This window comes from Haliotis asinina, chromosome 11 (genome assembly GCF_037392515.1).
Source record: "Haliotis asinina isolate JCU_RB_2024 chromosome 11, JCU_Hal_asi_v2, whole genome shotgun sequence".
In the NCBI taxonomy this organism is placed as follows: Eukaryota; Metazoa; Mollusca; class Gastropoda; order Lepetellida; family Haliotidae; genus Haliotis; species Haliotis asinina.
Window position 1 is genome coordinate 31,596,994 of NC_090290.1, and position 24,778 is coordinate 31,621,771.

The window sequence follows — 24,778 nt, forward strand, 5'->3', positions numbered from 1 at the left end:
TGTATTTCACAGAGCACACAGATGAAACATACAAATGACAATGAGTGCAGTCAGTTTATGGCCTAAACGTAAACTACTCACCAGACAACTTCTTCAAGATTGCGGCTAATTTGAAGATGTTTGAACTAGTACACCATTAACTAGTTTGCTGATTCCTCTGATGTACCGAAGACTGGAGGAAAATAGTATCTCCATCTCCATCAATATTTCACTAATTTTGTGGAAACCGTCATAGATTTGTAAATGTCAGTAACTAACCAATATTGTGTGGTAATGCTGTACACAGTAATGTTTGGAGTTGTTTCATAGTGTGCTGTTTTAGAAGAACGCTCCAACAAGTACTGACATGGACATGATGTAGCAGGAATGTTGTTGAAAATAGTCGGGAACAAGAAACACTATACAAAGATGATGAGATTTCACCATACCAGTACTGTGTTCATGAAGGTGGCACTATGTGAGATTTGTTACGGATTGCCCAAGTAAAGAATCATTTGAATAATGAATTCTTGACAAGGCAGCATAGATGTAGGTATACTATGTCAACAGATACACTTCATAACAGAGTTTGGGCAAGCTGTGACGTCAGTCTGTAGCCACTTACTCAGAGGTGATGGTGCTTATGTACACAAGGAACTTTATAAAGCACTCCCTGTAGTTGTGCAATGATAGATTTTCAACACATTATGGAAAAACGTGAGTTTTTCTGAACCAAGCCACATCCAGACAGGAGGATCCTATTGTTGCACATGACAACAATCATGTCTTAGATATGCTCCAAAGGGTTAAGTTCAGGCTCATTCAGTCATGAGATATGTCAGTGACTGCTTAATTCAGTTCTTTATGTATAATTATCAGGGGTGGATCCAAGAATTAGGAGAAGAATGGGCGCACATCAATGATGAAGTACAATAGTTATTTGGAAGTGTCCTATCCCATCCCCTCTTGTTTGCCCCTATATATATTTCATTATTTATATTTAGTAACAACAAGCTCTTGGACTTAGCTGCAGTGGCTAGGAATCTACTGCCTTGAGAGGTTTAGAAACATGTTTTGTCCTGGAATGATGAAGCATGAAAGTGAAATAGCTTTATTCCCTTTGATGACCAGAAGGAAGGTAGTCATCACTGTTTTGTTTTAATATGTTGATATACATATATCTAATTTACACATTTTCCACTGGAAAAGAAAACTAAATCAAAAATATGTTTGAAGTGTAACAAAATGAAAACCGAACAATTGTTTATCTGCAGTTCTTTCACACAATTCTTTCACTCTCATTCGAAGATCTTAATCTTTCATTACTCCATTGTCCAAGTCCACTTTTGATTTGATTGTCCCGTGCAGTTGGATAGCGTTAATCCATGATGCATTATGAAAGAAAAGCAGGTATTTGTTGCCACATGGAGGAGCGACCGGTCCTACAACAGAAAAATGACAGGAGTGAGTGAATTATGTTTAACAAGTGGTCCTCAGTATGCCAACCACATCCAGGGCTGCTGTAACAGCATTACAGGCTTATGGTCACAGGAATACAGTGTAGTGGTTGTCTCCTTACATCAAGTCACGATCTTCATAGATTATTAGCATTAGTGAAATGTGAAGATCGGGGTTAGAAGTGGGCACGAATACATGCTTGTGCTAAAAGGCGTCTGACGGGATGGGTGGTCAGACTTGCTAACATGTTTGTCTCGTGTCATCGTATCCCCATTGCGTAAAATCGATGCTCATGCTGTTGCTGACTGGATTATCTGGCCCAGACTCTATTATCGACCGCAGCCATAGCTAGATATTGCAACATAACACCCGACCAATCACAAGTCTACAAGACTGTTCTTTGAGCTGAGTGCCCCACAAAACATAATTAATAACATACGACACCTGTATGTTTCAAGCTACAAAGATATTCTGATGTTGAACTTAGTGTAATTTAAAATACAGCAAAATGAATCAGCCATGTACAACACTATGTACAACAAAAGAGATACATGTAGGTATTTGTTGCTACATGAAGGTATGTCCACATTTTACCTCTCTATATCGGAATATCTGGGTTGTACTGTTGCTGCAGGGAGGTAAAATGAACTTTCCCTTTGAAAAGTCAACACAGTTTAGTCCCTGCCTGATCTGCCCCGACTTCATGAAGTACCACATCTGGAAATAGAAGTCAACTTCCAGCATATTTGCTGTCAATGACATTATCTATTGGCCATGTTTGTGGAGAAGTTTCGTAAACTAGATACGTAATGTGATTATAGCACGAAGGCTGTAATCCATTTCCACGTAGTATCCAGTGATGTAATCCTCCAAAGTTCTTTATGACTAAAGCATCTTACATGTCATAAATATATACTTCTTCAAATAAAGTAAAGCAAAAGTAGTTTTCAGATGTATACTTTTTGCATAATCTAAAAATTCAACAGCTCTTAACACAGGTTAACAGATTGGGCACACATGGTGTACTCAACGACGGTCAGTGCCGTCCCACAGGCGCTAACAGTCCACACTAGCAAAACTGGAATTGCCACACTGAAAGCGAAGCTGGACTCTAGATTGTCACACGAAAGACACAGGTTCATTTCTCAACAATTTGCTAAGCCATTTCTGGACTTCCCTAACTGTGTAACTGCGTCAAGACACAGATGTATCTGTAACAATCCTTGAAGAACGTACCCAATTTTGCAGTATACCAGCATTTAGTCAGGCCCTTGAAGTACTTACCCGATTTTCTTTCTTTCAGCATTTCGTCAGATCTTTGAAGAACTTACCCGATTTACTTTGTTTCAGCATTTCGTCAGACCCTTGAAGTACTTACCCGACTTGCTCTATACCAGCATTTCGTCAGATCCTTGAAGTACTTACCCGATTTACTTTCTTTCAGCATTTCGTCAGACCCTTGAAGAACTTTCCCGATTTACTTTCTTTCAGCATTTCGTCAGACCCTTGAAGTACTTACCCGATTTACTTTCTTTCAGCATTTCGTCAGACCCTTGAAGAACTTACCCGATTTACTTTCTTTCAGCATTTCGTCAGATCCTTGAAGTACTTACCCGATTTACTTTCTTTCAGCATTTCGTCAGATCCTTGAAGTACTTACCCGATTTGCTCTATACCAGCATTTCGTCAAGAACCAACCCTCTAGACAACGGTTCTTTAGGAGCAGATCTATTTTTAGCTGAAACATAATATATACGGAGAAACGAAATAAACAATTTTATTGATGCATAAGACACCATCAAGTAATTGTAGAGGTCAAGTTAACAAATAGTCATAACTGCTGTGAAGTAAAGGAAATGCTCCTGTGCTCTTTGGCAAAATATACAAGATCCAGGATCTAGGCATGGGTCAACGTAAAAGTGAAAACGTCAATTGGAAACAAATTCGTTTTGAGTATTTTCAAATTCTGATATTTTCGTTTTGTTTGTTTTGTTTGTTGTTTTAACTGGTGGCGGTCTGGTGGCGGTCTGTAAATGATCGAGCTTGATGTACGCAACTGGGAAACGAAGACACATGCCAACCAAGTCAGCGAGCCTGACCACCTGATACTGTTAGTCGCCTCTTACAACAAGCAGAGGTTGCTGAAGATCTCTCGCATATATCCAACTGACGAGAAGGAGGAGGGGGGTTTGGATTCATAGCCATTCCCATGAGATCCGACTCCACATGTTATACTTCCTGTTTACAAAACTGTCTTACCATTCCTTTATTAGTGGCATACTTTGGATTCAAACCACGTGAATAGATGTTCTTCATAAACCAGTCAAAACTCTTACAATTAAGTTTCTTCTTAAGTTGCAACCTTTGTCGTATATCTCCTACATCAGTTTTCTGCAATAGAAGGATTGAGTAAGTCATGCATTCGACGAATAAGACCCTACGACCAGTAGATACTTGTACCCTTAAGGGGGATCACCCTACGACCCGTAGATACTTGTACGCTTAAGGGGGAAATCAAACGACCAGTAGATATTTGTACCCTTAAGGGGGAACACCCACAACCATTAGATATCTATACGCTTAAGGGGAACAACTACGACCAGTAGATACTTGTACGCTTAAGGTGGAACACTCACGACCAGTACATACTTGTACCCTTAAGGGGGAATTCTCACGACCAGTAGATACTTGTATGTTTAAGGGGGAACACCCACGACCAGTAGATACGTGTACACTTAAGGGAGAACATCCACGACCAGTGAAACTTGTACCCTTAAGGGAAACACCTACGACCAGTAGACACTTGCACGTTTAAGGGGAACTCGTACTAGTAGCAGATATTTGTACGTTTAAGGGGGAACGCAAACGTCCAGTAGATACTTGTACCCTTAAGGGGAACTCGTATGACCAGTAGATACTTGTACGCTTAAGGGGGAACATCCACGAACAGTAGATAGTTGTACCCTTAAGGGGAACACCCACGACAAGTAGACACTTGCAAGCTTAAGGGCGAACACTCACGACCAGTAGATACTTGTATGTTTAACGGGGAACCCCCACTACCAGTAGATACTTGTACCCTTAAGGGACAACACCCACGACCAGTAGATGTTTGTACTCTAAAGGGAAACACCTACGACCAGTAGACACTTGCACACTTAAGGGGGTACAACCTCCGAAGATTATATACTTGTACGCTTAAGGGTTAACACCCTACGAAGAGTACATACTTGTACCCTTGAGGGGGAACATCCACGACCAGTAGATGCTTGTACGCTTAAAGGGTCAGTTTGACGCAGGACATCACTGGGCCACTAAACTATTAACAAACATCTAAAAGCGTGAGTTCATGCTGATATATGAAAATAAGAAGGGGTATGGATTGTTCCATGGAAGTTGCCTATGACAGTGCGTGACGCTTTATACACCACAAGACTGTGTGTCACGCACTATTCATGAGAGGAATGGAGTGAGCATCAGACATGACATCCATCGAGCCCAGGAGCGGAATGAGTTGATCAAAACAATCACACATAGAAATATGACTGTTATATTATTGATCGTTCTAATAGGCGATCACCGTGACATTTAAAATAGGTTCATGTTGGGTCACGTAGGATATTTTAAACAATGTTGTCCCAGAAGTTACAATGACAGATTATAATGGAAAGAGCATCAGAAAAAGGGAATAAAAATACTCTTACAAATGACCTTTGTAAGAGATATAATTAAGGAACTGTTCTTTGGTATTGTAAGGTCTTAACGGCAGTTTCCTAAGAGGAATATCCTCACCATGGCATCTGCCTCAAACTGCGTTAATATGAGAAAATGGAGGACATCGTGTGGCAGGTCTGCTTCAAGAATAGGGTCAGAATCTGTTGTTTCGAGGGCTGATTCATCCTCTCGAATCCAAGGAGTTCAGAGGATTTGTCTTAAACTATGCTATGGAGTGTGGTTTCTCCATTTTCCAACAATGGTTGATAGTCAGGAGTGTTTGAAGTGATCCTAGGAATATCAAATGAACTACTGGCCTAAAATCAAATGCAAGAATGGCCGCGTTCACAATTAAAGGGTTAACGATTATGGTGCTGTTTGTTCGGGCATTCTAGTCCTCCGTCATGGCAGTAGGGTGAAGGATCTCACCACGTCTTCAAGACTAAACATTACAGCCTTAGAAAATAAAGTCGTAACGCTTCTAAGACCAGAACAGCTGAGTAGATTTCTCACGGAGATCGTAGTTAACATACCATGACGCACTTCAATTAGTGCTAGCAGAGCCGAGACCTGAAATTGGACTTCAGAATATTGATGCAACTTCCTAACACTATCGAATTCCCACTTCACTCATGAAACGAAAGCTACGTGATGCACAGTCATCTGGACTGACTTTGACTGTCATGCAGACAAAATACGTACATCTGTTAGCAAAAATACATACAGTGATTGACACAAACAGTCCATGTCTATGTAGATGTATTGCCTGATCAATACACACCACTTGCATGAGACTTGTTTCAGTCCCTGTCTTAGCCACGGGGCGTTGTGGAATCAGCCGGTATGATGGTGCAAGATATCCTTTCGTACAACCCTACTTTTGTGCACTCGGATTATCAACAGAAACTGTATTTGGCTGGTTTTAACATTTTGAAACACATGATGCTATATCAACATTATAACAGCTGATAGCAAAATCTTACCGTTTTTTGTCTCTCCAGATAATAGACAGCATATTCATCAAGCCACACTTTGGCCAATCTTTCCCTGTTTTTCGCACTACTTTTACCAGTATTGCTGTAAGGCATGCTCAACCTAAACAGATGAGCTACCATCGAGCACGGCGCCTGTTCCAGACGACCCCCGCATAGCCAGATCTGAAATAGACACACCCCAGCTGTTACCTGGCCCATACAACACCACACACACACACACACGCACACACACACACACACACACACACACACACACACACACACACACACACACACACACACACACACACACACACACACACACACACGATACATACATGTATTACAATGCAACATAAACGTGATACACACACGTGCCACCATACAACTTGATACACACACGTACCAATACAAACACGTACCACCATACAACATGAAACCGTCAGATTATACAGTGTATGAAAACTTCATAACATATCTATAGGACGAGTCCTCAAAGTAGATACCGGTGCACTGACTGGCAATGGATTAAAGGATTAAAGGCACGGCATTTTACCGACTCAGGAGCCACTGGATGTCAATACAAATATCAAAATGTGTGTCTGCACACACCCATGCCGCATCACAAATGAAATACCTTTGATACTCACTAGCTCGCCCCTCGTACTTACCCTAAATGAAAGATCTAGGTTTTCTCCGCCCCATAAGTCCATTCCTTTGTCATAGGAGCCAATGTCGTAGAAGAAGTTCCGATCTATGGAAAAAAGTCCTCCGATCATCGTTGGAGAACTGTACATCAAACAATAGCTAGTTATTGAAACGCATTACCTGATAAAAATTAAAAACAGTCTGGAAGTTCTGAATACCACCAAAACACCGCTGATATATTGTTTGGCTAATTCAAACATTTTGCAGTTTCTGAACACCATGACATCTACAACAGTAATGATCGAGGGTTCACTGTTCCGTTCTCGTCAAAAGTTCACAATTCCGATTCGAACTGGTAAAGAGAACAACATAACTTTGGGATTGGGACCCTCATATCCTTGAATTCCCTTTCGAGGCCTTTTGTGGAGATGTTTTACGATCTCTGCGTGCAATGATAACATAGGGTAGTGATGATTGGTTGAAGGGATTTTGGTTCCTAATGTTACATTCCAATTACCTTACTGTTGGTGCAGCAAAATCTCCAACTGATATTATATGACACACATTCACTTTGATAAAGATGTTTTCATATGCACTGCTGTTCAAACAATGGATTCCACTCACATCAATCAACAAATTAATGAATATATGTGTACGTATTGATATTTCATTTGATTCCTTGCGACCAGTTTGTATATTAGCTGACTTGTGTTACACCCAAGTTTGTCAACAATAGAACACCGCAATTCATTCAAGGATATATATACTTCTAAATATGTCATTTTGGTGTTTCATGAGCATGGTAAATTTGCTTGATCGACAGTGGGACAGAGAAATACATTTCACGAAACATTAATTGTGTGACTGTGTCAAAAGTCTACACAGTTGAGTAGGTCGATGCTATTTCCGTGGATCACTGGATTGTCCAGGCTGGAGCATTTACAGACCGCCCCACACAGCTGGAGTATTGCTGAGTGTGGCGTTAAACAACTAACCAACCAAACAAACAACCACACGCCTTCAACTCGCAAGATAATTATACTTCATTCTTACGGTATAGGGTCGACCACAGATGTTCTCCTGTTCACATCATCTTTAAGTGGAGTGTCCCACCTGAAAGTGAGATCCCAGCTAAAGCCACCAATGCGAATGTCGCTAATATTTTGTGGAATAACCGAAAAGGACGCCCAGTGGATTATGCCAATTGTCGGGATGACAACGTTGTTGGTGTCATCTTTGATTCTGGCCAACAAGGGGGGCAACCATCCTGTAGGATGAAAGATGAAAGTTATATGACAATATACAAGCAAAAGAGAGGGTGATGGGCAGAGGTAAATGAACGGAAGTTAGAAGAAGAATTGATGGCGTGAGGAAATAATAGAGGGTTGTGGTGGACAAGGGAGATAAATGTTGGGACATTGAAAAAAGGAAACTAGTTTATAATTGGTCTTCAGCAAAAAGTCGTAAAAAGGCGACAGGCGTGATCGGGCGGTCAGGCTCGTTGGCTTCATGGACACATGTCATTGCATCCCAAGTCCGTGCATCGATGTTCATGCTGTTGATCACTGGATTGTGTGGTTCAGACTCGATCATTTATAGAACGCCGCCATATAGCTGGAATATTGCTGAGTGCGGTGTTCAGCAACAACAGAAAGAAAGAAACAAACGAACGTGGAACAGTTAAAAATACATGGTTTCAAACTGGTCCGACATGTCTTCATTATTAAAAGACATGTTCTCATTCTAATTCAATACTTTGGATAAACAAACGAAATCGGTATATCAGTATACAAGAACAAAACAAGTCAACTTCATCTTGTTACCTTTTGTGCATTCTATATGAGAATCTAAGAAGGTGACCGTTTGTCCTCTGGCAATGGCCACTCCGGCGAGACGAGACCTGATCAAACCCTCTCTCTTTATGTTTCTAATGATCTTCACTTTCGGAAAGCGTCTCATATACACGTCGAGAGGTTTCTTCAAATCATCTGCAAAATCAGCAATGTGTAAACTAAAGCCTAACACTGCTACACACAGTACTGAGAAGCATATTGAACAGGGTGTTTCTTGAACACTGTATTTCTCTTCTTTCGCTGTAAACCCCAAAGCAGTTTCTGGATGACAGGTTAGACACCAACAAACACCAGCCATCAGACACTGCTTAGTGACACACACCAACATACGCAGCTACTTGGCACTGCTTAGTGACAGGTTAGACACCAACAAACACCGGTACCAGCCATTAGGTACTGCTTGGTGACAGGTTAGACACCACTAAACATCAGCCATCAGGCACTGCTTAAGCTTGTGGACAGGTTAGACACCACTAAACATCGGGCTCTGCTTATTGACAGGTTAGACATCAACAAACACCAGTCATCAGGCACTGCTTGGTGATGATGTGAACACCTTCAACGAGGGGTGTTCTATGGATATACAAAGTATTTATTACTAATATGAGCGGCGTTAGTAAATACACCGAATCGTCACTCATGTTAATCATAAAGATACTGCATATTCATAGACCTTCCCTCGTCGTTGATGTGAACAGCAACACATGCAGCTATCAGGTACTGCTTGAAAGAACCTCACAGAACATCTTCAAGGAGTAAACACCTCGTGACGATATGAAGTCCGGCCAACATTAATTTGAAGTAACCCCATGGTAACCAGATGTACCCCAACAAACAACACCTGACAGTAAACCCACAGATGTTAATGGGAACCAGTTAACGTCATGTGACGCCGTAGGCCCGTGCTCCACGTGGCTATAATGCGTGAAATCAGCTTCTGGTGTCCCCCGCCTGATATTGCTGGAAAGTTGCTAAAAGCGACGTAAAACCATGATGCTTACTAATATTTAGCACAGCCCTTCTACATTATGTACTTTTTGTTACTCACTACACACAGAATATGTTATCCATTTACAGTAAATACATACAAAGCCACAGCTAGCTGAAAATCAACGTCTAAGCGCTGTGTGTATGGAGTTTGAAACAGTCGTAAATACTATTGCAGTCACAGTACATGCATATCATTGTATCGTACATTCATGTCATTGCATCATGTCTCATCATTATCGTATCATCTATTCATGTTATCGTATCGTGCAATCATGCAACCGTCTCAGCCATATGGTGACTTGGCCTCAAAGTGCATGCCGCTGTTTAGCTTATCCTGGATCACAGCTCATATGGTAAATAAGGCCATGACTGTACGAGTCCTCATGGACAAGGTATGAGCATACGTGTAAATGCAGCAATGCGAATGTTAGATACACAAAGCACACGGCACAAACATTACCCATCATTTTGATTTAGTACTGGTACTATGAGCACATGTACATCGTACCAATGAGATGGACAATTATACGTATTGCTTCAGGGCTGAAGGAAATTGACATATCACTGTAAATTTGTAAACTTATAACAATCAAAAGCAACAGACAGCCACGAATTATTTTCGAAGCTGCTGTTGATGGTTTGAAGGGGAGATGGAGATGAGAAGCACATCAAAACGCACCTAAATCAGAAAAATCATCGACCAGAATGATCTCCCTCAGAAGTTTTGGCGGCGATGTATTGTTGACTGAATGCACACTTCGCAGGAGCGTTGACCACGCCTCGTTGTAGAAGCAGATGATTACACTAGTGTCTGGCAGCTGGTCACCGTAGTCCTTGTCCCGGCACCTGAAGATTGGGCCAAGGCTCACCATTAGTGCACATATAGTCATCGCCCAATTAACGAGGGACATACTCCATTTCAGTCTGGGTCTACCAAATCGTCGTACTACATGTGAAATGAAGACACTGTCTGTGTGTGACTGTGGTGAACACAAACCTGTGTGCGGCATATATTATCTTTGTTAGCAGTAAACATAATATCATAAAATGCAACACTGGCTCATGATACAACCAACCATGGATGTTCTTAATTTTGTTCTTGGAAAAGCCTTGAATGAGTCAGTTGTTCAGGGATGTGTCTTCGATATAACAGCCTGGGAACGTTAAATGGGTGAAATCTGCATAATAATGTTCTGACTATCAATACTATAATTGTTGTACTTTAAATACAGTCAACATAAGATATATATATATATATATTTGTTTAAAAAGATATTTAGAAATACCTGCCTAAAGTTTCAAGTGCTTATCACACTTGAAATATATTTCTGTATTTGGTGGACATTACGTTTAATAAGACATTCTAATGTTCACAAAAGTCTCCTAATACCTGTGATTATTGTCATAGGCACTACAAACAATGTTTCACAACTCTACCTTAGTTCGATAATGAGGCTTGAGTCAGCCATACGATATGAGGACAAGATGATATTATTTATGTGTTACCTACTGTATGTGTCTGTAATCAGGAAGCTTCCTGTCTACAGAGATTAGGTCACTGACGTATTCGTTAAATCGGTGCCTGCGCTTTCCAAGGCGATACCGCTCAAGCTGAGCCTTAGACATCCTCCCTTCACGAGCTGCTGCTCCTCCTTGACCTGTGGAATGGAACACAAGTTATTTTCAAGCAGTCATATCTGTTAATTCTTTCGATTGTTCCTTTCCTTCTCCATCTTTGGATAGAGTTTCCCAAAATAACCTTCGAACATTATTTCAAGACAGTGTGTAATTGATTAGGCCTGGTCAGACAAAGCAGGTGACCAGGGTACGCTGGTGACCAGGGTACGCTGGTGACCAGGGTACGCTGTTTCTACCTGATCCCGGTACGCTGTTTCTACCTGATCCCCTATACACCGGTGACCAGGGTGCGCTGTTTCTACCTGATCCCCTATACACCGGTGACCAGGGTACGTTGTTTCTACCTGATCCCCTATACACTGGTGACCAGAGCACTCTGTTTCTACCTGATCCCCTATACACTGGTGATCAGGGTACGCTGTTTCTACCTGATCCCCTATACACCGGTGACTAGGGTACGCTGTTTCTACCTGATCCCCTATACACTGGGTTTTTCACAAACATGAGGCACCAGAAGCATAACCTCGGGATCAAAGGAAACCACAGCAGTTTTGTTGTATCTGTTAACAACGGCTTAAAGTATTGTTCAGACTCATTATGTCTATTATAATTATATCCATCACTCTTTTCTGCAACAGTTTGTACAGAGTGGCCTGGGGTCCTTTCTCGGTGTAAAAAGAACTGCCTCAAAGGAGATTGGGGTTGCACCCATACAGACCCAACCATATTGAAATGTTATACAATTGTGCGGTAAATATGTTAATGTGATCTTATGTAGAGATCAGACGTCAAGGATAATGCAAGGTTTTGCATATTGTTAAATAAGTGCAAGTAAAACACTGACAAAACATATTTCCTGTAAAATTATACAAATTATACATATCAGTAGCTATACTAAGAGCAACAGCTTCCTTTGCGTCTATCTGTATGTCATGACTCAGCATTTATTACATGATTTATACATGTATTTCGGATTCAAAACTTGGTTAGGGTCACCGGGACATGTTGGCATGGCAATCATTATTTATTATAATTTCCATATGCTGGTAACACAGATGTAAGGATTTCAGCCACCAACCTTGGCCATCATCGCCATGGAACACGTGTCGGAGTACAACATCCCTGCCTTCTGTACGCAAAATACTGACATTCCTATTATGGCCTTCGTCGACTTTGTCCTCTCTTTTCACTGTCTTCGGAACCTGTTTATGCCCTTCACCACCTGTGGTCTCTTTAGTCAGACTGTCGTCACCAGTGACCTTTCTTACTGGACTGTCATCCACCTTATCATCTTCTGCAACACCACCATTACTATCCTTCCTCTCAGTAATTCCAGTATAACTTCTATTCTCTGGCAACATAGCATTCGCAAGAGTGGCACTAACATTACCATACAGTATGTTAGATAAAAAGTTTCCTGTGACAACTGTTTTCATCAAAGGAGCATGGCCAACAGACTGAAAATAGACACACAACAGTGAAATAGTAAGTATAACGAGGAATATCCGTGGAAACTTCATGGCGTCTGTACCATTATATACAGGGTCATACAGACTACTACCGAAAGCAACAGCTGTCTTTGTCAAGGAGTGTGCAAACTGAACAATGAAAACTATTGACTGTTTAACGTTTAACTTGAGAGGAAATAAATATTGATGAAAGACCATCCACATCTGCTTCATGTAGTGTCAGTGCAGACAAACCTAGGATGGGTTTCCTACTACTTTAAACTGTACCGCGATTATACTCGTCGTCATTAATGAAGGGTGAAATTATTGGAAACACTATTTCTTAAAGGTTGTACATCTTCGTTTTTGTTTGAAATAATATGATATACAACTGAATATTTTACAAAGTATCTTAACGTATGGAAAACACATTAGCCCGCTGAAATGTCATTATTATATTCTGTTACAAATGGCACAGTTTCTTTTCCAACTGCTCATAATGAAATCAGCCTGCCAGTTAATTTCAAGGATTTGCACGTGTAAGTCACTCTGTCTGTGGAAAGCGATGGAAAATACTCACGTACTGATGTTTTTTCACTGTCGTTCACTGTTCAGGTGTTTGTTTGAAATCGCATTATAAAAATTAGACGCTGTTGGCACTTGCTGAAAGGTGTCATACTACAGACCTTCTGGAATCATACTCAGCGGCGGGTTGCTATCCGCTTTGATGTGAGTGCTGTGGGTAGACTGCGGCAGATTTCAAACCAATGGGTCCGTGGAATATGCACGTCGACCAGGTCGCCCCAGAGTCAGAGTCCAACAGTCCGAGATGATAGGCATGATTACCACTGGGTTATGCAACAGATCCCTTAAAGCAGCAGATCTTCAGACAGAACAATTCAATGTCAACATGACAGAGGAGCAAGCGCACTTAACCGTAAGCGGCGTCCAGTTCGTCCACCTCTAACACAACATCACAGGCAGGCGCGTTTGGAATGGAATAGAAATCACGGCCGCTGGAATCAACGAGAATGATCTCGTGTGCTCTTCCCAGATGAAAGCAGATTGAATTTGTCCTTTCATGAGGGTCGGCAGAGGATTTATTGCTGCAATGGTGAGCGAATCACTGATGGAACAGTGGCCACCCATTTGTTTTTCGGGTAGGGATAACAGGGCGTACTGCACTGCACGCGGTCGACGGTTGTCATACCGGACAGTGTTATTCTGGCTCCTATATAGCGGTGCCATTCCTGCAAGTCATGCGTGTCTTTCATAATTCGACCCTCTTAACTGCAACCCGACAATGCCAGGATTGACTCTTACTGAATTCTTAGGCAGCAAGGTGTAGAGCCTTCTGTACGCAAAATACTGACATTCCTATTATGGCCTTCGTCGACTTTGTCCTCTCTTTTCACTGTCTTCGGAACCTGTTTATGCCCTTCACCACCTGTGGTCTCTTTAGTCAGACTGTCGTCACCAGTGACCTTTCTTACTGGACTGTCATCCACCTTATCATCTTCTGCAACACCACCATTACTATCCTTCCTCTCAGTAATTCCAGTATAACTTCTATTCTCTGGCAACATAGCATTCGCAAGAGTGGCACTAACATTACCATACAGTATGTTAGATAAAAAGTTTCCTGTGACAACTGTTTTCATCAAAGGAGCATGGCCAACAGACTGAAAATAGACACACAACAGTGAAATAGTAAGTATAACGAGGAATATCCGTGGAAACTTCATGGCGTCTGTACCATTATATACAGGGTCATACAGACTACTACCGAAAGCAACAGCTGTCTTTGTCAAGGAGTGTGCAAACTGAACAATGAAAACTATTGACTGTTTAACGTTTAACTTGAGAGGAAATAAATATTGATGAAAGACCATTCACATCTGCTTCATGTAGTGTCAGTGCAGACAAACCTAGGATGGGTTTCCTACTACTTTAAACTGTACCGCGATTATACTCGTCATCATTAATGAAGGGTGAAATTATTGGAAACACTATTTCTTAAAGGTTGTACATCTTCGTTTTTGTTTGAAATAATATGATATACAACTGAATATTTTACAAAGTATCTTAACGTATGGAAAACACATTAGCCCGCTGAAATGTCATTATTATATTCTGTTACAAATGGCACAGTTTCTTTTCCAACTGCTCATAATGAAATCAGCCTGCCAGTTAATTTCAAGGATTTGCACGTGTAAGTCACTCTGTCTGTGGAAAGCGATGGAAAATACTCACGTACTGATGTTTTTTCACTGTCGTTCACTGTTCAGGTGTTTGTTTGAAATCGCATTATAAAAATTAGACGCTGTTGGCACTTGCTGAAAGGTGTCATACTACAGACCTTCTGGAATCATACTCAGCGGCGGGTTGCTATCCGCTTTGATGTGAGTGCTGTGGGTAGACTGCGGCAGATTTCAAACCAATGGGTCCGTGGAATATGCACGTCGACCAGGTCGCCCCAGAGTCAGAGTCCAACAGTCCGAGATGATAGGCATGATTACCACTGGGTTATGCAACAGATCCCTTAAAGCAGCAGATCTTCAGACAGAACAATTCAATGTCAACATGACAGAGGAGCAAGCGCACTTAACCGTAAGCGGCGTCCAGTTCGTCCACCTCTAACACAACATCACAGGCAGGCGCGTTTGGAATGGAATAGAAATCACGGCCGCTGGAATCAACGAGAATGATCTCGTGTGCTCTTCCCAGATGAAAGCAGATTGAATTTGTCCTTTCATGAGGGTCGGCAGAGGATTTATTGCTGCAATGGTGAGCGAATCACTGATGGAACAGTGGCCACCCATTTGTTTTTCGGGTAGGGATAACAGGGCGTACTGCACTGCACGCGGTCGACGGTTGTCATACCGGACAGTGTTATTCTGGCTCCTATATAGCGGTGCCATTCCTGCAAGTCATGCGTGTCTTTCATAATTCGACCCTCTTAACTGCAACCCGACAATGCCAGGATTGACTCTTACTGAATTCTTAGGCAGCAAGGTGTAGAGCGGATGGGCCGACCAGCATGCTGGCCAGACCTCAACACAAGTTAGCATGCCTGGGATGAGCTCGGGCGACAGACTCCTCGTACAGGGCTGTAGTAGAGAACTGTACTTGTTCAGCTGCTTGAGAACGACGTTCACCTGTGTCTTGGGCTTGAAAGGAGGACCGAGTGCTTCATGTTTGTCATTTTCATTTTGGTCTATATTTGCTAGTGCTCTCGGAACATTGTGAACACATTAAACATTATGATGACATTCGTAGTATATATTTAGTATATATATATATTTAACAGTTTCTTTTAATGTGCAATATATCATTTGACCCTTTTGTTAATGACGCATAGTATATGTATATATTATTATTATTTATTACAGATTAAAAATTGAAATGCAGCAGAGAGGGTTCGGGTGATCCTGGCACAGTCAGGCTGGTCAAGCTCATCATCAGCTCAGGGCCCTCGCCCCCTCTACACGCAGCCCAGACAGCGAATGGGACTTCTCCCAGGAAACACTGCCTAGTCGAACCCACCAAGAACTTTTCGGAGAATATGAAGGCTCCCCAACACTGCAGCCTTCTGCATTACCCAGATTGTCAGAAGGGCTGTGCTCCCGGTGGAGAACCCGGGCACTCTCCTGATCTGCGCCAAGAGATCAGGAGGTACCAAACCAAGGGCACCGAGAACAATGGGGAGCCTGACGACAGTGTACTTGGGATGCAAGCGAGACATTTCAAAGGCGAGGTCCGCATATTTATCATGCTTTTCCTGAATCTTGCCAATCACATTGCTGTCAAAAGGGACAGAAAATTCAATGATATAAATAATTTCATTGGCTTTATCAAAAAGGACAAGATCAGGTTTGTTGGCTGGAATTCGTCTCAGGCTGTATATTGGCCTATTCCAGAGAAGTTTGTAGCTGTCATTTTCCAGGACGCCCTGGACATGCTCAGGGTCGTACCATGGATGGACCTCGGAGTCAAAGCCACAGGCATGGCGGAGACGATAATAAAAGCAGCGAGCCATGCCATCATGTCTTTTAAGATATGCTGTTTGTGCCAAGGAAGGGCATCCACTAACAAGGTGTTGGACAGTCTCTGTAAATTGATTGCAAAGACGACATTTCATATTGATATTTTCTTTAAGAATCACATTCTGGCGATTGCGAGTGGGAAGTGACTGGTCCTGAGCAGCAAAAAGGAAGCCCTCAGTTTCACATTTGAGACCAGCCGACTTCATCCAGGCGAAGGAGTCGCTTGGATTGCTGTTCTGTTCCACACACTGCATATACACACGATGCAGTGGCTTCTGAGACAGCTTCTCCACAAAGGACCGACTCTGGGCAGACTTGGTGAAAGACTTCACCTGGTTTACTCCCATCACTGTACCGTCCAGCAGTACATCGCCATCGACAAAATCAACTTCAAATTTCAAATTGTGTCCAACAACCTTGGCACGCTTAAAGTAGCTGTGGAATTCCTTGCTTTCATCATGAATCTTGACGTGCATCACCAGAGAATCATCTGACAAATAAATATGTGCAAAAGTACACAATAAAATTCTGTCATGAAGAGCTTCCACGTTAATCAAACCACGACCTCCCGAATTGATTGGCATATATAAACGATTAAGAGAGGAGCGAGGGTGGTGTGCTCTGTTATCAGACATGATCCTTCTGGTCAGGCGGTCAAGACTCTGGATGTCTTGTTTTGTCCAATCAACTACTCCAAAGGAGTAGGAGAGGACTGGCACAGCAAAGGTATTGGTGGCTTTGACTTTGTTTCGAGCATTTAGCTCTGAACTCCAGATTTTCTTTAAACGAGATTTATACTCGGTCCGAAGTTTATCTTGAATCAGGGCATTCTGGAGCTTGTCTCGAACTTGCATTCCAAGATAGGTGTAGGCCTGATCTTCCACAAGATGCTCAATAACTCCTCCTCCTCCTCCATCCATCATTAGTTTATTATTTTTTTTACAGATTGAGATAGAAATGCAGCAGAGAGGGTTTGGGTGATCCTGGCACAGTCAGGCTGGTCAAGCTCATCATCAGCTCAGGGCCCTCACCCCCTCTACACGCAGCCCAGACAGCGAATGGGACTTCTCCCAGGAAACACTGCCTAGTCGAACCCACCAAGAACTTTCCGGAGAATATGGAGGCTCCCCAACACTGCAGCCTTCTGCATTACCCAGATTGTCAGAAGGGCTGTGCTCCCGGTGGAGAACCCGGGCACTCTCCTGATCTGCGCCAAGAGATCAGGAGGTACCAAACCAAGGGCACCGAGAACAATGGGGAGCCTGACGACAGTGTACTTGGGATGCAAGCGAGACATTTCAAAGGCGAGGTCCGCATATTTATCATGCTTTTCCTGAATCTTGCCAATCACCTTGCTGTCAAAAGGGACAGAAAATTCTATGATATAAATAATTTCACTGGCTTTATCAAAAAGGACAAGATCAGGTTTGTTGGCTGGAATTCGTCTCAGGCTGTATATTGGCCTATTCCAGAGAAGTTTAAAAGCATCATTTTCCAGGACGCCCTGAACATGTTCAGGGTCGTACCATGGATGGACCTCAGAGTCAAAGCCACAGGCATGGCGGAGACGATAATAAAAGCAGCGAGCCATGCCATCATGTCTTTTAAGATATGCTGTTTGTGCCAAGGAAGGGCATCCACTGACAAGGTGTTGGACAGTCTCTGTAAATTCATTGCAAAGACGACATTTCATATTGATATTTTCTTTAAGAATCACATTCTGGCGATTGCGAGTGGGAAGTGACTGGTCCTGAGCAGCAAAAAGGAAGCCCTCAGTTTCACATTTGAGACCAGCCGACTTCATCCAGGCGAAGGAGTCGGTTGGATTGCTGTTCTGTTCCACACACTGCATATACACACGATGCAATGGCTTCTCAGACAGCTTCTCCACAAAGGACCGACTCTGGGCAGACTTGGTGAAAGACTTCACCTGGTTTACTCCCATCACTGTACCGTCCAGCAGTACATCGCCATCAACAAAATCAACGTCAAATTTCAAATTGTGTCCAACAACCTTGGCACGCTTAAAGTAGCTGTGGAATTCCTTGCTTTCATCATGAATCTTGACGTGCATCACCAGAGGATCATCTGACAAATAAATATGTGCAAAAGTACACAATAAAATTCTGTCATGAAGAGCTTCCACATTAATCAAACCCCGACCTCCCGAATTGATTGGCATATATAAACGATTAAGAGAGGAACGAGGGTGGTGTGCTCTGTTATCAGACATGATCCTTCTGGTCAGGCGGTCAAGATTCTGGATGTCTTGTTTTGTCCAATCAACTACTCCAAAGAAATAGGAGAGGACTGGCACAGCAAAGGTATTGGTGGCTTTGACTTTGTTTCGAGCATTTAGCTCTGAACTCCAGATTTTCTTTAAACGAGATTTATACTCGGCCCGAAGTTTATCTTGAATCAGGGCATTCTGGAGCTTGTCTCGAACTTGCATTCCAAGAAAGGTGTAGGCCTGATCTTCCACAAGATGCTCAATAACTCCTCCCCCTTGTAACATGACCGATCCATCATTAGTTACCTTGCCACGTTTCAGATGAAGAGTATTACATTTCTCGAGTCCAAATGTCATGCCAATATCATTAGAGAAGGACTCGACAAGGAGAACCTGTTCTTTCAAATTGGTCTCTCCTTTGGCAAGGAGCTCGATGTCATCCATGTAGAGGAGATGAGTAAGAGGTGTTGGGGATCTGTGCTGAGGAGGTCCGGGATGGTACCCTTCCTCCCCGTTGAGCAGGAAACTCAAAGGATTTAGAGACAGACAAAAAAGCAATGGACTGAAGGAGTCCCCCTGAAATATTCCCCTTCTGATTGGAATAGATTCCGAAGTCTGCACCTCTCCTTGCGAGTACATCTCAAGTTGAGTCGACCAGCAACTCATTAAAGACTTGAGTAAATCAAGTAGTCGCTCAGGGAGGTCAATACACTGAAGAGACTTCAGAATCCATTCGTGAGGGACAGAGTCGTATGCCTTTTTGTAGTCTATCCAGCACATGGAGAGGTTGCGGTGGTATGTCTTAGCCTCTTCCAAAATCATTTTCTGTACAAGAAGTTGATCCTTGCACCCCCAACATCCCTTTCTCGCCCCCTTCTGCTCTCTGTAAATTATCTCATTGGACGAGCAGTAAGATGACACGAGGTTTGTCAAACACCCTGTGAATAATTTATATTGAGTATTCAAACACGTGATAGGGCGGAAGTTTTTGGGATCAGTCAAGTCTCCCTTTTTGGGGAGGAGTATTGTGCGACCTTTGCAGAACCATGGAGGAACATCACCTGTGTCCACAAGAGAGTTAAAACAGTGAAGTAATGGTGTTTGGACACAAGGGAACAGTTTCCAGTACCGGTTTCGAATGCCATCAGGCCCTGGAGCTGTATTAGATTTGGACTTTGTAATGACACTTTTCAGGCAATCTGGTGAGATGTAACAGACAAACGACCTAGTTACTTTCTCATGCATTGCATGGTCATAATCACTAACCCATGGTGCCTCCAGGTTACAGTCGCCGGGTACAGACCACAACTGTTTCCAGAACCTTTCATTGGCAGCCATGGGAGGCCGTTTATCATGCTCACCATCACCACCTGTTTTAAGTTGCCTATAGAATTGCTTTTCATTATTTTTGAAAAGTTTATTTTGTTTGATAAATTTGTTTTTCTTTTCCCATTTTTTCTTTCTTTCAGTCCAAACTTTTATTTTTGCCTTAAGGGAATCGACAATTTGGAGCAGTACCTTTTCTTTTGTTGTTTTGTACTGTAATTTTAATTTTCTCCAAATTGCCTTTTGTCGTTTAGACATGGGATTCCCTAATGATCTTAATTTCAGGCACAGCTCTATCCAGGAAATATGTTTTCTTGTTTCTGTTAGTTTAACTTGAAACCGGTTTTTCTTTCGTTTATTGTTCTTAGTATTGGGAGATTGTTCTTTGAAAACTGTGTGAAGTTCCTCCAAAGTTCGAGCGGCAGCATAGACAGAACAATTTACTTCATGTAACGAACAGTCCGCAGGAAGTTTTAAAGAGATAATTTCATTAAGTAAATCAATTTCCTTTTTGGGAAAAGACACGTTTAGTTGGTTAATTGGGCTCCGTTTCTCTAAAGGTAAATTACAAATTTCCTCATAAATAGATGTAAACAAAATATAAACAGGATTTTCGGTAAGGTCTGCAACTGAAGAAGAGGAAGAGTGAGGGTCCAAAATTTCGGGGCCAATTGGCTCTTTCTCGGAAGAGTTTCCACCAGGAAGAGGGAAGAGGTTGACGCGGACGTCCATCAGAAGTTTTGGGTCCGTTTATTATTTTTTACAGATTAGAATGAAAATGCAGCAGAGAGGGTTCGGGTGATCCTGGCACAGTCAGGCTGGTCAAGCTCATCATCAGCTCAGGGCCCTCGCCCCCTCTACACGCAGCCCAGACAGCGAATGGGACTTCTCCCAGGAAACACTGCCTAGTCGAACCCACCAAGAACTTTTCGGAGAATATGAAGGCTCCCCAACACTGCAGCCTTCTGCATTACCCAGATTGTCAGAAGGGCTGTGCTCCCGGTGGAGAACCCGGGCACTCTCCTGATCTGCGCCAAGAGATCAGGAGGTACCAAACCAAGGGCACCGAGAACAATGGGGAGCCTGACGACAGTGTACTTGGGATGCAAGCGAGACATTTCAAAGGCAAGGTCCGCATATTTATCATGCTTTTCCTGAATCTTGCCAATCACATTGCTGTCAAAAGGGACAGAAAATTCAATGATATAAATAATTTCATTGGCTTTATGAAAAAGGACAAGATCAGGTTTGTTGGCTGGAATTCGTCTCAGGCTGTATATTGGCCTATTCCAGAGAAGTTTAAAAGCATCATTTTCCAGGACGCCCTGGACATGTTCAGGGTCATACCATGGATGGACCTCGGAGTCAAAGCCACAGGCATGGCGGAGACGATAATAAAAACAGCGAGCCATGCCATCATGTCTTTTGAGATATGCAGTTTGTGCCAAGGAAGGGCATCCACTGACAAGGTGTTGGACAGTCTCTGTAAATTCATTGCAAAGACGACATTTCATATTGATATTTTCTTTAAGAATCACATTCTGGCGATTGCGAGTGGGAAGTGACTGGTCCTGAGCAGCAAAAAGGAAGCCCTCAGTTTCACATTTGAGACCAGCCGACTTCATCCAGGCGAAGGAGTCGGTTGGATTGCTGTTCTGTTCCACACACTGCATGTAAACACGATGCAATGGCTTCTCAGACAGCTTCTCCACAAAGGACCGACTCTGGGCAGACTTGGTGAAAGACTTCACCTGGTTTACTCCCATCACTGTACCGTCCAGCAGTACATCGCCATCAACAAAATCAACGTCAAATTTCAAATTGTGTCCAACAACCTTGGCACGCTTAAAGTAGCTGTGGAATTCCTTGCTTTCATCATGAATCTTGACATGCATCACCAGAGGATCATCTGACAAATAAATATGTGCAAAAGTACACAATAAAATTCTGTCATGAAGAGCTTCCACATTAATCAAACCCCGTCCTCCTGAATTGATTGGCATATATAAACGATTAAGAGAGGAACGAGGGTGGTGTGCTCTGTTATCAGACATGATCCTTCTGGTCAGGCGGTCAAGACTCTGGATGTCTTGTTTTGTCCAATCAACTACTCCAAAGGAATAGGAGAGGACTGGCACAGCAAAAGTATTGGTGGCTTTGACTTTGTTTCGAGCATTTAGTTCTGAACTCCAGATTTTCTTTAAACGAGATTTATACTCGGCCCGAAGTTTATCTTGAATCAGGGCATTCTGGAGCTTGTCTCGAACTTGCATTCCAAGATAGGTGTAGGCCTGATCTTCCACAAGATGCTCAATAACTCCTCCCCCTTGTAACTTGACCGATCCATCATTAGTTACCTTGCCACGTTTCAAATGAAGAGTATTACATTTGTCGAGTCCAAACGTCATGCCTATGTCATTAGAGACGGACTCGACAAGGAGAACCTGTTCTTTCAAATTGGTCTCTCCCTTGGCAAGGAGCTCGATGTCATCCATGTAGAGGAGATGAGTAAGAGGTGTTGGGGATCTGTGCTGAGGAGGTCCGGGATGATAGCCCTCCTCCCTATTGAGCAGAAAACTCAAAGGATTCAGAGACAGACAAAAAAGCAAAGGACTAAAGGAGTCCCCCTGGAAAATTCCCCTTCTAATTGGAATAGATTCCGAAGTTTGCACCTGCCCTTGTGAGTACATCTCAAGTTGAGTCGACCAGCAACTCATTAAAGACTTGAGTAAATCAAGTAGTCGCTCAGGGAGGTCAATACACTGAAGAGACTTCAGAATCCATTCGTGAGGGACAGAGTCGTATGCCTTTTTGTAGTCTATCCAGCACATGGAGAGGTTGCGGTGATAGGTTTTAGCCTCTTCCAAAATCATTTTCTGTACAAGATCCTTGCACCCCCAACATCCCTTTCTCGCCCCCTTCTGCTCCCTGTAAATTATCTCATTGGAAGAGCAGTAACATGACACGAGGTTTGTCAAACACCCTGTGAATAATTTATATTGAGTATTTAGACATGTGATAGGGCGGAAGTTTTTGGGATCAGTCAAGTCTCCTTTTTTGGGAAGGAGTATTGTGCGACCTTTGCAGAACCATGGAGGAACATCACCTGTATCCACAAGAGAATTGAAACAGTGAAGGAGTGGTGCTTGGACACAGGGAAACAGTTTCCAGTACCGGTTTCGAATGCCATCAGGCCCTGGAGCTGTATTAGATTTGGACTTTTTAATGACACTTTTAAGGCAATCTGGTGAGATGTAACACACAAACGACTTAGTTACTTTCTCATGCATTGCATGGTCATAATCACTTACCCATGGTGCCTCCAGGTTACAGCTGCCGGGTACAGACCACAACTGTTTCCAGAACCTTTCATTGGCAGCCATGGGAGGCCGTTTATCATGCCCACCATCACCACTTGTTTTAAGTTGCCTATAGAATTGTTTTTCATTATTCTTAAACATTTTATTTTGCTTGATAAATTTGTTTCTCTTTTCCCATTTTTTCTTTCTTTCTGTCCAAACTTTTATTTTTGCCTGAAGGGAATCGACAATTTGGAGAAGTACCTTTTCTTTTGTTGTCTTGTATTGTAATTTTAATTTTCTCCAAATTGCCTTTTGTCGTTTAGACATGGGATTCCCTGATGATCGTAATTTCAGGCACAGCTCTATCCAGGAAATATATTTTCTAGTTTCTGTTAATTTCACTTGAAACCGGTTTTTCCTTGGTTTGTTGTTCTTAGTAGTAGAAGATTTTTCTTTGGAAACTGTGTGAAGTTCCTCCAAAGTTCGCGCGGCAGCATAGACGAAGGAATTTATTTCATGTAATGAACAGTCCGCAGAAAGTTTTACAGAGATAATTTCATTTAGTAAATCAATTTCATTTTTGGATAAAGACACGTTTAGTTCTTTAATTGGCCCCCGTTTCTCTAAAGGTAAATCACAAATTTCCTCATAAATAGATGTAAACAAAATATAAACAGGATTTTCGGTAAGGTCTGCAACTGAAGAAGAGGAAGAGTGAGGGTCCAAAATTTCGGGGCCAATTGGCTCTTTCTCGGAAGAGTTTCCACCAGGAAGAGGAAATTATTATTATTATTATTATTCAAGAATGGAAGAAATAAGCCATTTTAGAGGGATGTATTGCGTTAGTTTAAAAGCAATTATTTCAAGTAATTTCATTGGTAAAAATGTGAAAATTCACGGGTCTATTTGCAAAACGTTCGACACCACAATAGCAGTCTTGTTGTTGTGTTTCTGTTTACGTGAGTCCACAGGATGGCGTCAAACCTAAAACTTAGTATGGCAGGGAGCCTATATAGAGAGTTATAGAGTATCCCTGGTATGGTCACCATTGGCACCGTCTCGGCACAGACTGGATAATCACTCTTACGGAATTTTCCCCGCTCTTTTTGCAATGCGATGTGAAGTTGTGGAAATGTCCGAGGCTTGTTTTGATGTCCATCGAGTTCATCTCA

The 24,778-nt window shown here is 42.3% G+C and overlaps 1 protein-coding gene across 1 annotated transcript; it reads right to left on the bottom strand.

The window, feature by feature from the left end:
- Nucleotides 1-1,301: 1,301 nt before the first annotated feature.
- LOC137255364 (polypeptide N-acetylgalactosaminyltransferase 1-like) lies at nucleotides 1,302-22,799 on the bottom strand. Its single transcript, XM_067792806.1, has 14 exons — nucleotides 22,662-22,799; nucleotides 15,699-15,872; nucleotides 14,076-14,384; nucleotides 12,333-12,711; nucleotides 11,127-11,274; nucleotides 10,296-10,462; nucleotides 8,597-8,761; nucleotides 7,827-8,040; nucleotides 6,797-6,914; nucleotides 6,135-6,308; nucleotides 3,697-3,828; nucleotides 3,098-3,175; nucleotides 2,032-2,154; nucleotides 1,302-1,421 (listed from the first exon to the last, which is right to left on the bottom strand). Exons 1-14 carry the CDS (start codon nucleotides 22,797-22,799, stop codon nucleotides 1,302-1,304), a joined length of 2,439 nt encoding a protein of 812 aa, XP_067648907.1.
- Between the last annotated feature and the right edge of the window lie 1,979 nt (nucleotides 22,800-24,778).